General features: G+C 39.5%; 1 protein-coding gene across 6 annotated transcripts in view; it reads left to right on the plus strand.

The window, feature by feature from the left end:
• The window catches only part of SEMA3D (semaphorin 3D), a 147721-nt gene that overhangs the window by 82520 nt on the left and 47243 nt on the right, over nt 1-17958 (plus strand). For all 6 annotated transcript variants that reach the window (XM_056339939.1, XM_056339936.1, XM_056339942.1 and 3 more), the window contains 3 exons: nt 255-348; nt 3760-3888; nt 10045-10187. In XM_056339939.1, coding sequence (XP_056195914.1) covers nt 255-348; nt 3760-3888; nt 10045-10187 — 366 coding nt within the window. The remainder of the gene's footprint in view (nt 1-254; nt 349-3759; nt 3889-10044; nt 10188-17958) is intronic.

A 17958-nucleotide genomic window follows, 5' to 3' on the forward strand; every position in this document is an offset into this window, starting at 1 on the left:
CCCCTTCCCCCGCCCCCGAAAATAATCATATTTTTTTAAGATCTGTGTTTTGCTATAGAGTGAACAGGGTACATTAAACCAGTGAGTGAAAAAAAATCCAGATATAAACCAGGGACATGGACTGTAAACATCACTGCTGGGATGAGAGCTGCATGGTCTAACACACCTTCACTTTGTATGTTAGCAGAACAGTTTGCCTAAGCAAGTTTTTCTCTGCGGTCACACCAGGGTAATGAATATGTGTTTATTCTCAGGAAACATTATTCCGGCTGGATACTCAGAACTTGGAGTCTGGCAGGTTGAAATGCCCTTTCGATCCTCAGCAGCCGTTTGCTTCGGTGATGGCAGGTGAGAAACCCTCAGAGCCAGGTGATCCTCTCATGGCTTTGTAGGTGAGCCGGGGGTGGGAGGCTCAGCACGATGTCCTCACCAGAGCTCCTCTGGCCTTGCTGTGGTTTCCAATGCTGGGCTGTGCTCTCAGAGCTGACGGAGCCTCCGGTCTGCAGACACCAAAGAGCTGGAAATGCAGCAACACAAACAAGGGCATTTGAGTGGCTGTGAAGCCTCTGCCAGCTGGGCAGGAAGACAGTTTCACCCTCTCCCAGTCATTTCTCCTTTAAGAAGAGAACAACAGCAAAAAAACAACCAATCCAACAACAACAACAAAAACCCCCACATGGACAGACGATGTTTGAAGCGCTTCTGGGCCTCTTTCTGCAATTATCAATATGTTCTGCTCTTTGAAGTCTGCTGACATCCACTACTTCCATAAATACATTTTTGAGGTTTCTATTTGCTCGAGTAGCCACTTCTGAAGCTTCCAGCCCAGGAACAAGATAATGCAATCTGCCGGCTGCGTGTGTCGCAGCGCTGTGTGGTCTGACATTTGGTGCCGAGGAATGTCAGCTTGACCTCCGGATCTCAAATCACTATAAGAGCTACTTTTGTCATGGTTTGGTTCATAGCTTTGGACAATTTTCATTTAACTTGTCCATCAAGCGTATGAATACAAGATAAGGGTGAAGCACCATGACGTTTTCATTTACAGCCAAAGAGCAGTGGTGACAATGCTTTGAAGTATCGGTCACTCTGTGTTATAAAAAGCATATGACTAATGTTCAGTCTTTATTCTCAGATAATAAGATAGATGATTTGTGATTCTGACCCAACAGATGGGGCAGGACTTCCTTCATTAAAAACAATAGATTAAAGCCAGTGCTTATTCTTCTCAGGGACCCCTAGTACTGTTTAATGACCATGAAGTCTATTTTTAAAATGGGATTCTAAAAACTTAAAAAACTTAACCTTTTTTTTAAAAAAAAACTTTTTTTTTTTGTTTAGATGCAATAGAACTTCATGATTTATTATAACGTTGGCTAATTTCAGTAGCACTCCAGTGCTTTGAATGCTCTGTTAAATCTTGTGAAATGAAGAAGCTGCTGTCTTTTAGATAACTAAAACATGAACTTTGGTATATAAGAATTTTTGAGCTAGATAAAATTGATGGTCAGAGTATTCTAGTATCCCTTCTCTGACTGTGCCTGGTGTCGAGTGCTTTGCATCAACATGCAAGGAGCACTGTAAAGAGTTACAAGCCTGACCAGAGAATGCGTTCTTGGCCTATCTTTTTGGTGATTACTTTATTCTCAAAACTACTGGGAGAACAATATGGTCAGGGATAAGATACTGCCCTGCAGCTCAGGGGAGTTGAGTTCCCATCTCTGCCCCTGATGAGAGGAGTAACCTTTGGCATGTCACTTCTATTTATCTGCAAAATGATGATAAAGATTGCTTATATCCTTCAGAAAGCACTTTCTAATCATTTCTACATATATGAGCTAAATAATATTTCATTATATTTTCAATCATGTGTGTAGGTTAACACTGTTATAATACATATTATATATATAATATAAAACAATTGAGTAATTTTCATTCTTTGTAGAACTACATAATCTCTCTTTGAATTCTACACAGCATTTTTCCCCAAGTAGATTCCACAGATAAATTAGAAAAGCTAACCTTTTTGACTGAAAAGTCACCTGCTCACTATCTGTCTTCTATTACAAATTACCACTCACCGAAATGGTTCTGGACATAACTGGAACTTAAAATGAGATACCAAAAGCTGAGAGAAGTACTGAAAATGCCTTGTCAGCAGAGCCTAAGCAAGGATGAAGAATTTCTGTTAGCCCTTCAGATTTATTGATCACTGAGTGCCTGTCAGTTAGCAAACACCAATTACCCTGCCCATTCCTCATTATGACAAATACCTTTCAGAAAGCCCTATTGTTTCTTTACAAAGGCGACATGCTGTCTGAAATATGTGCTTTCCAATACTGTCATGGAAATAATACGTAAGTAACAACAATAATGAGGTAAAAAGAAAGCTGATAGATTTTTTTTTTGCCAAATAAAGTGCTTGTGGGTCATGGGTTGTGGTTTTGGGTTTGGTTTTGTTTGGTTTATTTTTTGTAGGTTTTTTTTTTCCCCCTTGATCTTATTTTTTTAAGTGCATTTATCTCTTTTGCAAATGCAAACACAAATGTCTGTGTTGAACGGTATTTGTTCTGCATTCACTCTCAACAAAGGACTTCTCTCTAAAAGATCTTATGAAATGTTTCCAGCCAGAGTATCAGGAAACCTGAAGAAGGAGCTCCTGGAAGAGGATTTTTATGTATCATATAGCTTTTTATATGTTTATTTTTTATGAATATAAATATTTTTTCTTTTTATGAACTCCAGGGACTTACTGTTGCAAGTCATTAAACAAAAACTAAACTCTTCCAACCAATAAAGCTATCTTGTTATTTTTCAGGGAAAAAAAAAAAAAAAAGAGAATGTAAAACGCATTATGCGGTAAAAAATCACTCACAGAGATACTGTTTCTTTCCTTCTGTTTAGGAAAGTACTGACATCTGAAGGAAAACAGAAAATATTGTGCGATTATTAAGGTTGTGAAGTTTTACATTGCCCACAAAGCTGGCACAAGACTAAATATAACTGCAATTGCAGCAAGCGCACTGTACTGTATCATAGATGTGCTTTCCTTGTGGGACAAACCCTGGCTGCCTGATTCAAGCAACATGTCTCATTTATTTTAGTGTGACCACTTGCTATGTTAAAATGATCATGATTTGGGTCTGTAGCCATATTCCTACCATTAACACATTACACAGTTGAGGAGAATTCTCGTAGTGCTTAAATTCCTCTGCATGTATGAAGTGTTGGATAGCGATCCCTACACCAGGAAAGGGCCAAGCTGCAAAGTTCTGTAGTGAAGCATCCATCATGTTTACTAGCTCAAGCCCAGGAGCACCAAAGCCATCAGGGCTGTGGCAAGCCTGGGGCACAAGAGCTAGCTTGAGTGGAATGATGGCTACATCCTTGGGCAGCCCACAGGTACATGGTCAGTGTCCATGGGGCAGGATGCTCAGACTGAACACACTTTTATACCCTCAAGAGCCCCGCACCCACTAAAGCTGGGGGATTTACTTTTCTGTGTGCCTAAAAGATCTGAAAGTTAGACTTGGACTTCTTCATTTCTCAGGCATATAATTACAAATATTACCCAGATTTAAATGTAAGTGACTTCACAGACCCCCAAATCCCATTAAAATATAAGCCAATAATATTTTAAAACATTAACCTAGCTCATAGGCCAATTAAACACAGGTGTTGTTCACCCAACAAAATACAAACAGTTTTAATTTTGTTTACCCCACAGCTGTAGAAACCCTATTTCTTTTTCATTTGCAGATGAGTATCTTTATGCTGGAACAGCTTCTGATTTCCTTGGCAAAGACACGGCTCTAACACGTTCTCTGGGCCCTTCTCACGACCACCATTACATCAGAACTGACATTTCCGAACATTACTGGCTTACTGGTAAGATCCTAAACATATGCTGTTGTCATTTGCATTGTCCCTGCCTCTCTGAAGTTAATAGCCCCTTTCTTATATAAATATATGTCCAGTTACTATAAATATAGATATTGTATCATGGTATCTTTGGATTACGTAGGCTTTTTTAAAAAAAGCTCAGTGGAGCAAAAATGCACTTGAGAGAAGCCACAGAGGTGATAATGCTAATTAAGAGTAAGAGAGTAAGACCTAATCATTCTTTTAATCTTTGATCTATACATCTGCATATAGTCCCGTAATTGGAATAATGTCATGACTTAAATGCTTCTAGTTCTAGTCTTGTTGGAATATATTATTTTTTTAAACCCTTTTTTTCCGATCACTTGTTAGAAGCTGTTCCTTATAGCACATTGAAATGACAGACTAGAAAGTCCACATTTTAGGTAGGAGGTCTTTTTATTTCTTTTCTTTTTTTTTCTTTTTCTTTTCCTTCTTTGAGAGGGAAAAATACCCTTTGTTGCTGTGAGGATCATTTTAAAACCACTAAGGGCACCCTAAAATAGCTTCCCAAGCAAAACACTGCTTTTTCTTGACCGTTAAGAAACATTCTGAGCTAGTAAACCCTCTAAAAAACTGGCTGCGTTTACACCCAGCCAGTCTCAAACCACACACAGAGTAACATGGAAAACTTCACTCACAAGCTAGCACTGCTCAATTAAAGCATCCCCCTTTTAGCCATCAACTGTCTTTAAAGATGTGGCAACACTGGCCCTGGTTCAGGATGCCTGTGTAACTATTATGGGTGTATTGTAAAGCCAAAGGCCTGCTGACCACAGGGTTAAGTTGTCTTCCCAGCAGACAACTTCTGAAAGTGGTAATTTTGCCTCTTAATTCTTGGAGACCTTGACAAGAGGAAATGTTCTCTCTCCTTTTTTTTTTGTTTTTTTTTTTAAATTTTCTTGTTTTACCCCCCTACTGCTTCTCTCTTTTAATTTAAGCTGCTGTCGTATGTTTCTGTCTAGATGTAACTCCATAACCTCAGGGTTTCTGCTGTGAGACAAGGAGGAAAGGAAAAGCCACTTAAAAGTCATTTTACCTTTCCAAATAGAAGCGGTCCTTTGGACAGATAGAAAAATCTCACGTCTGACTCTGCTGACCTATCGCACTTTCATTTCCTGTGCTCAAAACCTTTCTTATCCCACCTCTCCTGTCTCCTCATTTCTACACTTCCTCATGCTGCGTAGACCAGAAATGGGCTGTAATGATATGATACAGACTGGGGTGGGTCCTCCCGGCAGGCAGTTCTCTAACTGTAATTAACCGTGCAACTGAATACCCAGTTTTATCACTGGTGGCCTGCTGATGCTCAGCATGGAAAGATGGTTGGGGTAGCTGCTTTCCTAAGGGATGCTATAATATCCTCAAAAGAAAGATTTACTGCTGTTTGGTCCTGAGGAGCATCTGGTGTTATCGTTAGTTTAGATCCACCTTGATGAGCATTACAGGGTTCAGTTCTCAGCCCAAAAGAACTTACAGCTTGAATATCCAGTTCCAAACATTTCATTATGCTATTAATGTTTCTCCATGAGCAGTCTGAGGCAAGAGAACAGTACAAGAACACAGAATAAACTAAAGGTTTGAGAACTGTTATATTTTTCAGTTTGGAAGCTGGATGGGGGGTGTCTGCCTTTCTTCTTTCTTTGAGATTGATTCATGTTTTATTCTGTTTTCACTTAAAGCGTCTGTATTTGTGAAAGTTTTCTAAGGAGAATAATATATTAGTATGTCTGGGTTTGAAAAACAGCTTTAGTGTGCTAGACTGCGACGTGAAAATTACCCCACACTATATAAACACTGAAGACCCCATATATTCTTCAGGTTTACCTTGTTTCCAGCCATATAAAAAACTACAGTCATGCTCTGTCTAAGACTTCACATACACAATCCATGCAGTGTTATACTAAGAGGCATAGATATAAACTAGGTGCTTTTAATATTTTGAAACAGTCCTTTTAAGGTTGGAGAAAATTTTGAGTGCAACTCTAAATGACAGGATCATTTCTGTAACAAGCCATAGAGTAGCCAATATATTTCTAGTTTACTGTGTAACATTACCAATTACATACATTTGTGCTTTTAGCCAATATTGGTATAAAGAAAATATTTACTTGATTTCAGGTTTAAAACTCCCATCTCATCTAAATCACCTCTTTCCTAAGCCTACCACCCATTTACCAAGCATGTGTTAGACCTCCAGGAAAAGTTGTACATACTTGAGTAATTGTACAATTAGAAATAAATTATTTCCAGGCGTGACTTGTGTTTTACTTAGGATCATTAGCATTAAATGTGTAACTTGTTTTTTTTCTAGAGGGCTGAGGAAGTTTTTCTGTAATGCACCTTAATATTCTTAAAGTTTAGTCTTATTCTGTTTCTGGAAACAGGATTATACTTTCCTGAGGGAAGGGAGGGAAAGACAAAGCATAAGGGAAAAATGCGTAGGATACCTTCCAGTTCCTTGCAGGGCACCTCTATCTTGACTAATTAAGACATGTCTTAATCTCAATGACTGAATAGCAGCTCCACAAAGGAGAAAAGGAGGAAGGCGGCTAATCTTTCCCATGACTCACATTCACACAGGCTTGTACTCCTGCACGCAGTGGCACTGGAGACAGAGGGGATGCTGCCGCTGCTCAGACATCAGCCCTTCTCCCGCAGAGCTGAGGAATCCGGCGCTCCCACAGCCGCTGCCCAGAGCTGCCTCACCCGTGGCACTGGCCAGGGACAAGGCACGTGGGGCTGGTGGCCCCGCTCCGGATGGCAAAGCCGCCAACTGGAACCGAGTCTGCCCTGTCCCAGCCCAGCGGGCAGGGGAGAGCATCCCGTGGTGGGATACCCGAGCCCTATGTACAGGCATGCACTGAACAGCTGCACATTCCTCTCTCCTTTATAGAAAGCTAAAGCTGTGGCTGTAATGAGTGCTTCCCTGAACTGCATTAGTCTTTTTTTTTTTCTTTCTTTCTTTTTTTACCCCCTCCCCTCGTCTTTGCCAGAGCAAAGACTTGCAGGCAATGACTTCTTTATATCCTGTGAACTTTGGATGGGATTCAGCTCACTTAGCTCTAAAAGGAAAGAGTTAGCATCCTGTCTGAGCTCAGTTGTTTCACTTGTCTCTGTCTGTAATTTAGAGAGAGGTGATACTTCCAGAGGGTGACTCTCTCCACCTTTTGTAGGAATCTGTCATAAAATAGGATTATTCATTGTCACTTGCTTCCTTATATCCCTCTCTGAGAGAGGACCTGGATGAGCACAGAGTAGGAGCTTGACTTCTAGATAGTTGAAGGTAAATGAGGTGAGCGCTATCCTCTGCGTTTCATCATGCCACATATTTTTGGCATACCAGCTACAAAGAACTGCTGCCTTCCACTGTTTTAGGTCGCTTTTGCATTTTTTCATGTTCCAGGATTTGCTACTTGTTGTCTGTTCTTCTTTTTCTGAGCCTACTGAGCCTCACTTCTCAGGAGGTCCTACTAAGGCATGCACGTTTGCACTGCCTAGAACTACTGCTGGCATTACAAGTGTGTGGTTGCCGGCTGGTAACCAAAAGCAAACGTGACCTCTCCAGCCAACCCAGCAACGCAGGACTAGGTGCAACCACTCCTCCCACTCTGTCACAAAAACATGTTTAAAAAAGCATGAGCAACACCTGAATTTATGGTACCATCTATTGTCGGAGCTCATGATGCCTTCAGCCTCCTGTTTGGTTGCACACAATCTAGCCATGAAATTAATTTGTAGTAAAACCTTCTACTGAAGTAATTAGGAAGGGACAACTGTGTGTATGGGAAAACAAACAGTGGTTCAAAATCATCTTCATATATTTTGTTTCCCATGCAAAGAATCCAAAACCTGGTTCACAGCTGGTTCAAATGCACTTTTCTCTATTGCATGGATGGATTACAAAAGATGAGACAAAGATCTCACTTGCAGAATATGATGTGCTTTTAAGATCATGATCTCTTTCATTATTTTTTTTTCAGTCTCTTTGTCTTCATATCTTTTACACTGTATTTTTGTTTGGATTTAACTTTCAACTTCAGTGTTTTCAATTGTGATTTAAAATCATTAAATATTTGTGTTCCTTTAATTTGTTAGAGATTCTTCTAAATGTGTTCCAGGAATTGGTATTGAGACATTTGTTTTTGCATTTGGCTTGCCAAGTAAAGCAATGAAATTTAATTTAGAAGAAACATATATTCAGAGTTTTGTTCTGGAACCATGGATTTAAAAAAAAAAAAACCCCAACAAAAAAAACCCAACTATGTGAAATTGCAGAGCATGCCATAGAAGTATTTCACAGGTTTTCCTATTAAATGGCTACTTAGCTAACCACATATTTAAGAAACCATACTGGAAGCTTATTTATGTATTTATTCACTCTTAGAGATCTAATCTTCAAAGTAGCCTTACAGGCCCTGAGGGGTAATTGAATATTTTCTTTAGGCTCATTCTGAAATCCTAACTTAAATTTATAGAGCTTGATGCCTGCATCATTTCATTTTTCTGCTGACGCCATTCTCTAGTGTCAGAAAGGTTTAAAATAGAAGCAGCACTGTGGCTATTTTGACCCATAAATTTACTCCTCTGTCATGAAGGTGCACATTCAACACTTAAACACATCCCATTTTGTCTCAAGCTTTCATCTGTGAACTTTTGCAACAGAGACCCTCTTTTTGTCCTGTTTGTACTGTAGAGTTTGTGGTGAAAATTCCTCAGGGCTAACATAAAGTAACAATCGTTCTAAAAAGGACAAAGGCATGAAGATATATTAAAAGCTGATAATAGCGTTCCCCACGTATCACCAGTGTGCTCTGTTTGCTCTACAGCCTTACACCGCCCTCCTTGCTGCTTTCTGCTGCAGCCTGCCTGCTTATGGGGGACAAAGACTGTGTATTTTATTGCTGAAAGAATGTATTTTAGAGTCAAGGGTCTCTTTGCAACCGTATTTGTATAGCAGCTTCTGTTTAAAGAAAAACATTATTGATCCAAGTGCCCTCAGAAGAGCTCGTCTGTTGTAGCACATTGGGGAATGTCTTGAAAATTACTTCCCCAAGTATCTGGTTTACTTGTGCAAGACAGTGTTGTTGCCTGCTCTGCTGCACTCAGGGGCTCTTGGAATTAGTTTAATATCTGATTTTAGTGCAAAATTTAAAGAAAAGACTGCAAAAGAAACCCCAGGGGAAAAAAAAAAACCCAACAAAAAACATAGATGGTGAACAGGTAGAGGACTGGAGATTGGGTGAGGGGGCTGAGGAAGACACTGAAGGACATGTATTAAATACATGGCCCAATAAACATGCCTGTAAGATGCAGGCGGAGACATCCAAGCTTGCTTTAGAAGAGACTAGAAGTAATATAATGGCTCAGCTTATCAAGACAAGGTGCTATAGAATTTCTTGCAAAAAGCAGGTTTAAAATAACCCAAAGAAACCATTACATTGATATAGCTAAACTGTTTTCATGTTCAACAAGGAACTGTGTCCTTAAGACCGATTAGTCAGTTGTGGAATTTGGTGTGCTAACATAGGAATCCCAGGACAGCACTGTATTGGATTTGGTAGATAAAGGCAGTAAGATCGTTATAGCACAGATGTGTAGGAAATTTTTAACTTAGGAAAGCTGTCATTTATATTGAATTTTAATCGCATGGATCAATAAAGGTTCTTCCATTCTTTTGTAAGCTGTCTCTAGAAAACAGTAGTGTATTTCTGTAGCCATGACTGCTGCAATATATAATTACATTGATATAAATTCTACCGTGTGGTTTCAGAAAATCTGCTTAGCTTGATATTGGTGGCAAGAGCAGTAAGGAAGGTTTTTGTAGGCAATATTTTGGACTGAGACGACTTCTATTTTCACACAGAGAATGATAGCCAGTGCTGCACATTTATGCAAGTGGTAGTAAGATATATACACAAAACCATCACGCTAAGAGTAAATACTTCAGGATCTATGGTGGTTTTCACTAGTAAGTTAGTAAGAAACTCGCCATTACATGTATAAATAGTGATATTTTTATTTCCCTGGAAGATGCAACATTAAAAAGCACATAATAAAGCAGAAATTTAGTAGCAAGTATTAAGACTTCACATTTTTTAAACTTTTTTTGGGATCTTCTAGGAGCGAAATTCATTGGAACTTTTCCCATCCCGGACACCTATAACCCAGATGATGACAAAATCTACTTCTTTTTCCGAGAAATATCACAAGATAGTGGCACATCTGACAAGACAATCCTTTCCCGAGTTGGGAGAGTTTGTAAGGTAAGGACTCTATGTTTTTGTTTTATTTTATTTTATTTTATTTTATTTTATTTAAAGGAAAAAAAAAACCCACCTGTTTGGTTTGTTTCTGTGGGAAATCTGTTTTCCCCTTCAGATGAGAAGGAAATAGTGTTGTTACCTAATGAGCCACCACACTAATTTTTCTGAATGTAGAGTGCTGATGCACTCTGAAATTTGTTTGGCTGGAAAACAGACCTGATATTGACTGTGTACCTCTTTTTTTAAAAGCTATTATGCCTATAAATTATACTCCTGTGTCTAAACGATAATGCACTGACCTTCAGATATGCAAGTGACCTGCTTTATTTCATAAGCTTTCAGCAAGGATTTATTTATCGAAGTGCACACAATGGCAAGGTATTAGAGTTTTTGTTGAAAGTGCCCACTGAATGGAGGGGATATACAAACCCATCCCTTCAGCCTCGCTCAGCACATCATTCCTGGGCATTGCTGAGAGCCGGGGTCAGTCATTTGTTTCTGCACATTCCTGATAATCAGTTGGGGTGAGGAGGAGGCTAAAAATGTATATAGTTTCTGAGCTACACCCACATCTGCCCAGAGGTTTCCTCCCCTGGGAAGAGATGCAGTCCTTGACCTGTTGACCAGGAGAACCAGGCCCTGGGTCTGCTGCAGTGTAAAAAGCTTCATTTTGTTGTTTCCTGACTTCCTTTAAATGATTACTCCCTTCACTTTCTCTTTCAATATGCTTGGTTTTTCCTCTTATGAAAGATTTCTGCTCCTGTTGGTATTCATAATGCGGACTCAGATTTTCATGAGCTGTACTCTTTTTGAAGAAGCATCTCTGTCAAGGGCAGAAGCCTCTTCAAATGGTAATGAGAAAATAAACCAATACCGGTACATGAAGACAGCAGTCAGTGTAGGGTTTGCTGTTTAACTCTGGTTTGGCTGTGGTCTTCCTTCCCACTACAGCAGAAGAGTCCATTGACACCCGTGTCAGGCATACTCTCTATCCACTCTTTTGTTCCGTGATACCGTAGGAGCAGAAGCAGTCAGTACAAGTGCTCCTGTCCTGTCGCCAGGTCCTCAGCAAATCCACGTACCCAGGAATCAGTGGTAAAAGTCAGGAAAATGGGATTTTAAAGCTGCCTTCATATTAGGAAATATAAGCTTTGAGCATTGTGTGTCTCATGCTGAAGTAGCTATCAGCAACACCATCACAACAATCACACAAGTATGTTTCTGTGATAATGGATTCAGCAGCTTTCATTTACTCGCATTTTCTGAGCAAAGTGATTCTGATGGTCGTGGAATTATTTTCTTAAGAAGCTTGAAAATTATTAAACAACCAAAAGAGCTTGTGATTGGCAGTAAGAAGTGTCTAGGAGAAGAGCACCCATTCAGCTAATGGACACACACTGAAAAACAGTGGGCACATGTATGAGTATATAAATCTACAACTGCCCTGCTGTACAGCAAACTTATAACTCCAGTTGAGATCTCAGTGACCACAGCCATTTCACACTTCTGTCCTTGACCTAACATGTTAAGAATACAAAAAAACTCATTCATAAATCAGGTTTTTAGCCAGACGAAAGAATGGGTAATCTTTAGTTGGGTATTACACAGCAGGGTGATTAATGGCAGAGTGGAAATGCAAACATATATGATTTGCTGCTAGACATGGCATTTGCTGATTATGAGAAAGCACTTAATGCATTAGGAGAAATTGGTAGACAACATTTTCAAGCCCAGGCACATAAGAGATTATAGTAAACTAAGATATATTAGCTACAGATCTCAAGCATCCTTTACCTAGAGGAAAAAGGAGATAAGATATCGTAATAAAAGCAAATATATTGCAAGGAAATTCTGATGACCATGCGTAACTGTACCTCAAATGAGACTGAATTACTGAATTTGTAGAGTAATCATGTTAACAGGAAAAAAATGTCTTGAATTTTATTTTTAATAGTCAAAACAAAACAATGGAAACTGATAAGTAAGGTGATGATTATTGTTAGTTTTACACTATTGTCTTTATTTACTGAGCACTTCCCAATGGATACAGAATTCTCTTGAACATTCAGGCTCCTGATCTTTTGTAGATTTGTCTTAATTACTTGCAAATAAAAAAAATTGTAATGCAAATTATTATAAAGAAAATAGAATTATTATGTGTACTTAATATAAATAAAATATGCAAACAGGCTCCTGTTTATGGACTAAGATCCTCTGGATCTGTGCTCTGACATGAAACATCTGCTATACTTAATTCTCACTGATATGAGATCAGTGTCTTTGGTTGGAATGGTTGATAACATAACAATTTCTACTTGCACTGTCTCATTAAGGTGACCTGTACTGCGGGAAGTTAAGCCTTTGCCTTCTTTCCCTAGCAAGCAGAGAGTGACAGCAGATGGGAGGAAACCAGCAACTTTTGAAATGATTTGCTTGGTGTAAACCCAGTTTTGTTCTGCTGGAACTCAGTTGCTCTCTACCTCACTATGCCTTAGGGCTCCTGTACATTAATGCCAGAGACACATGCTGAAGTTAGAATAGGCTTTGTTTATAATAAGGAGGTTAGTCAATGCAGCCTGTTCTTTGGCTAATTTTCAATGGCTCAACAATATGGTCTCTCAGTGATCCTTCCCCTTAGGGAAAATCTTCTGTGGAAAGCATTCCCTTTTCCCAGCTACTTTCAGACCCAGAAGATTACAATGCTCTTGCTGGCAGCTCTTTGCCCAGAGTCAAACAGCTGTCACTTGTCCTGTTCATAAGACCGTACTTACCGTCTTGCAGCCTGTGCTGCCATAACGCAGCCCCTGCCACACTAAAGAGCACTGATTCAGATGTACGTCATCTGTGTTCTGTATGTCACTGGGGGATATCAGTATGAATTGGGAGGAAGTGCTTTCAACAGTCACTTTCAGAACCAGTTGTATAATTTATCATGGCAAAAGGCATTTCCTATTTTTGGTTTGAGGGAGGCAGAAGAAGTACCATTGGCCTGTCTGTAATACCTGATACCACTTATGGTATGTTCCTGAAGTGTAATTTGTTGGGTTATTCTCTTTCTTTTCAAGTAAGGTCATAAGTAAAAAGAAAAAAATACTATTAAAGACTAGCCAGCAATGTTTATTCATTTTCTAGAACACATACAGATACACATATGTATATTAAATGATCATACAAACTATAATTTCTTAAGAGCATGAACCCATGTATTTCTATATCTAGAAACACAGGCATAAGCTGTTACATTGTCTTCAAGCCCACACTGCTGAACCAGTTTACATCGGCTACAGACACAACAGTCGTTACACAGAGCCAGAGTTTGGAAAAAAATACAAAAATAAAAAAATTTGCAGCATCCATCCACTGTGCCGTCTGCAGTCAACTAACAAGCCAGCCACATTTTTGTATACGTATCCAGCACTAAATGATGACATAATTGTAAATCTGTTTAAGGACAACATCACATAAGCACAAATATAGCCCCAGGAAAGACCTAGTTTTCTCTCTTATTTTCCCCACTCACATAAAGTGAGAAATGAAAATCCTAACCTAAAGGAGTCCACAGAAAGGTTTGGGAGAGGGAGGAAGGTTGTTGGGATTTTTGTTTGTTTGTTTTCTATATAGAAACACATTTTTTCATAGTTACAACCTCATTCTGTTGGAATGGAGTGGACATTAGCCAAAAGCAGTAGTTTCTCTGCTGCAGTAGGAAAATCCTGTTTGTTATTACAATGGTTTGCATTCGCTGTGTTACAAGCTTCTCTTTAACAGTTTCAGTGATGTATTGCAAAAGTTACGGCATGCAGTCTTAGAGACTGATTTCCAAGACCTCAACTGGCAAGAAATCAGACTTCGGCCCCTGATGCTTTCCCCTATTTCCCAAAGTGTTTAATATCCAGAAGTGGCCTTTGTTCTAGTGGGAACAAGTGAGCTCTTTGTATTTTTTTTTATTTATTTATTTTTTTTTTTTTTACTGGCATGCCATTCCACCCTCACATATACCACACTGTACCTGGGGACAAGAGTATAGCAATTAGGCACAGCCCTCCTGGTTAAACTGTACTTTCTAAACAGACTGGAATGTAATCATTTTAAGAGCTCCTGAGTCAAGAGCCTAGGACACACCCTGCATTCCACCTTTGGGTAATGTGATTTATTTTCAGAGCCATGAACATGAGCAGAGTTCAAGGCTACGACCTTGCCTCCCGTCTGGTGCTTTAAGGCAATTTGTATTCCCGGAATGGCGGGAGGGAGCTATTCCTCTGTAACTCCAAGCCCAGGCTCTCTGCTGGGCTCTGCCATGGGGGCTGCTTGTGTGTAAAATTTAGAAGGTGTTTTTCTTCTCCTGGAAATAGTCTAGCCATGCCTTTACTGTGACTAGGAATAACTGGGTCATTAACATCCTTTGTATTTCTATATTGTGTAATGCATCACTGTGTAGATAATTGATCTATCTCCAAAACCATTTGAGTTGTCCGCACAGCATAATCCTTTACCGTTCAGCCCTATTAGCTTGGGTCCCGGAAGCAAAATAGCCATGTTAACATGTTCTCAGGAAGGCTAATTAGTCTGGGCTTAGAGCCATGCTCGTGCAACTCTCCTGCTTCCAGTTCTGGAGGCAAGTCATTCCAGATGAGATTTAAGTTACCGCGTATTACATGCTTACATGCTTTCTTTGTCACCGTAATATTGCCTAGCCATAATACTAGCCATGGATCATATTTTTTGTTGGCTTTTTTTTCTTTTTCTTTTTTTTTTTTAAATTTCTTAATGATAGTGATTAAAACCACTTTGAATATGTCTAGAAAAACCTTGACCCTTATTTGCCCATTGAGCATCTTCACAGCAATGGGTCTTTCAGCAGCCAGCTCCTCTTGGACTTCCAAATTTGGATATTATATGCAATTTGAAAGTTTTCAAAATATGTAGAAAAGCAGATTCTCATCAAGATGACTTAATTTTAAGGTTCGATGTGTTGGAGACAGGCTAGTTCCATATAGTATAAGCTTCTAACTGTGATGAATTAAGAGATATAACATCAGGCTTTGTCAGGTCTTTTGGTCCAGCTTTCCGTATTGGCAAGGATACAGGTGTAAGCATAGGAAGTTTTGTATATTTTTGTCCCTCATGGGTGTGTTTCAGCTATGTAATTGGTGGGGTTTTTGAGGGGAAAAATCATGATTTGCAGATGAAGCAAAAATATGTAAGTTATGCTTATATATAAAGAGGTGTGACTGAATTTTACTGAGCCTCAGGGAAAATGAAAAAGAAATTGCAGTGTCAAGATAGAGCTTTAAAAACTGGATTACGGAAATGCAGCTGCACAACCTCTGAAGCAAACTCTGGAAATCATCCTGGTTTCCAGATACTCATTGCAGAAGACACTGTCAGTGACCCACTGGTTTGGAAGTGGCAAGCCTTCAGAGTTAGTTCGAGCTGAGTTCCTGTGCCTAATCCAAAGTCCTGACTTCAGAGTGCTTTGAATCAGATGTTCAAATATCTATAAGAGTAGCAAATAATGACTTTATGATTTTGAAAATTTTCTGATGTGGTAAAATTACCTTCCTGCATTTTGTTTCTACCAGTACATTTAATATGAAAATGTGCCACGGTTTACAGTTCAGGCTTTGCTGCTGTTGGTTGAGTACATAGTTGTAAATGTAGACATTTCAGGATGTGAATTTCTAAAGGACTCCTTCAGATGTTGACCTACCTTTGTGTTTTGGTCTCATGCTTTTCCAGCTCTCAACCTGTGGTTGTCAATACTGTGGGCACACTGCCCCACGCTAGTGACTTCAGGCACTTTTATGTACCCAAGCGAGGAAAGCAATTATCACTGATTCACTTCAGTCAGTAAAGGCAAATGACTGTTTTTTAGAGGAAGATTCCTTCCATCTTCAACTCAAATCACTCTTTGAAGGACATATTTTCCACTGATTATAAAGGGAGGTTTGCCCTGCTGGAGTCACTAGAACGTGAAATTCAAAGGATTCTTATTTAAGATGGGAAATGGTAAATTCAGACCTGTTTGTTCAGAAATAAACCATCCTATCCCAGTGCCATATCCCACACTGCTTCACTTTCACAATTGTCTCAATACTTTCAAACCATATAAATGCTGACTCCTTCGTGACATTAATTGCATGATCCACCTAGTCACTTGAATTGCCTGTAGTTTTGTGATCAAGATTGGTACATTTCATAACATGAAGGTTTTGTTCTTTTTTTTTTCTTCCTCCTGTCTTTTCATATCCTTTTAATATATTTATATCATATAATTTATATTAAATATATATGAAAGTTTAGGTGAGCGACAGGTAATGGCAAGTCACACACTGGAATAAACCATGAAAAGTTATACCCAAAATTTAAGGTAGATTTCCCTGATAATTCCCTTACATATTTCATTAGTTCAGCCATCACCCTTTGCTGACTTCAAATTTCCATTGAAGTTGAACATCCTAAGATGGATACAGTAGACTACATCTGCTTTGTGGTAGGCTTTGAACAGTTTTGGGGAATGTTCTTAACACTAGCAAACCTGTTGGAGGTAATCTGAGCAGGATTGCTGAATGGCCTTGTGGTAAAACGGTGCTTAATTTTATTATTTCATTTGTTCCAAACCATGTTCAAACTTGCTGTTGTCATATCCCTGTCTTTACCTGAGCTTGTTAGTTTCTGGCTTTTGGTGGGGTTTTTTTGCAAGGTATGCTTACTAACAGTCCAGGATTTTTCTTTGTTGTGTTATCATATTTTCCAATTCGGATCCCATCCAAAGATAATTCAATAGAAACCTCTGGGTCTGATGTTTAAATACTTTCCGAAGTAAAAATCAACATTTTCATTAGTGAACCAAACAGTTACGTGCGTTTAATATGAGTACATTGCCATTCTGAATGAAATAACAACAAAACTGCTTACGGAGCAGGAACTCAAAGCTAAGAGACACTGTTTCTCTCACTTAAAGTTCAGACCAGGGCTTTTCCACAGTGGATGTGGTCTGCAGTCCTGTAGTTTTTGCTACAGTCACAATAAAGACCCTTTTTCCCATTGTCTTCATGCCTAGAAATCTGTGAATGCCCAGAGCAGCAGCTGTACCCATAGGTCTCATGTCAGCTTTCAAACAACACTGGGTCATCTTGCCATATATTCAGCTACTTGAGCTTCATTCTGGTTTCATGCCAAAAGCTTCCCTGGTTTGGTCCTGCTGGGCACTTGCTCATTTCGGCTGAGGAAGCCAAAAGCAGGCTGGACACTAGCTGCAGCACTGCTGCATGCTGATGACTATAGATATGTGTGCCTGTCTTGCTGAATCTTGCTGGCTAGATAGGCACGGACACAGCCTGAGACAAATGTTTAGCTTTTCTGTTGATTTTGGTTTTGGCATCTATATTTGGCCATGGTTATGCAATCAGCTTTAGACGTGCACAGAGCTTGATGAATGATTTGATCTACAGCCCATAATCTTAATCTGTAGGAGAGACCATGCCATGCCTTTTGCAACAAGCAGTGTGGTTTACGCTAAGGGAATGAAGCCAGCCGGTACAGAGCAGTGACAGGTGGTGAGATCAGTAAATATACCACACCAACAATGAGGACCCTTTAGTCGTAGTGCCTGACACAATGGCACTGTCTCAGGATGGGGAAAATAAGCAGGGAGCCAGGACAAGCTGTGCATTCGGTTCTGGACTGTGACGGACGATGATTTGAGAAAGGTGTTCAGAAATGGCAAGTCCCAGGGACCAAAGAGTAGTCCAGGGTTTTGCATGTCTGT

This window comes from Falco biarmicus, chromosome 5, assembly GCF_023638135.1.
Source record: "Falco biarmicus isolate bFalBia1 chromosome 5, bFalBia1.pri, whole genome shotgun sequence".
NCBI lineage: Eukaryota > Metazoa > Chordata > Aves > Falconiformes > Falconidae > Falco > Falco biarmicus.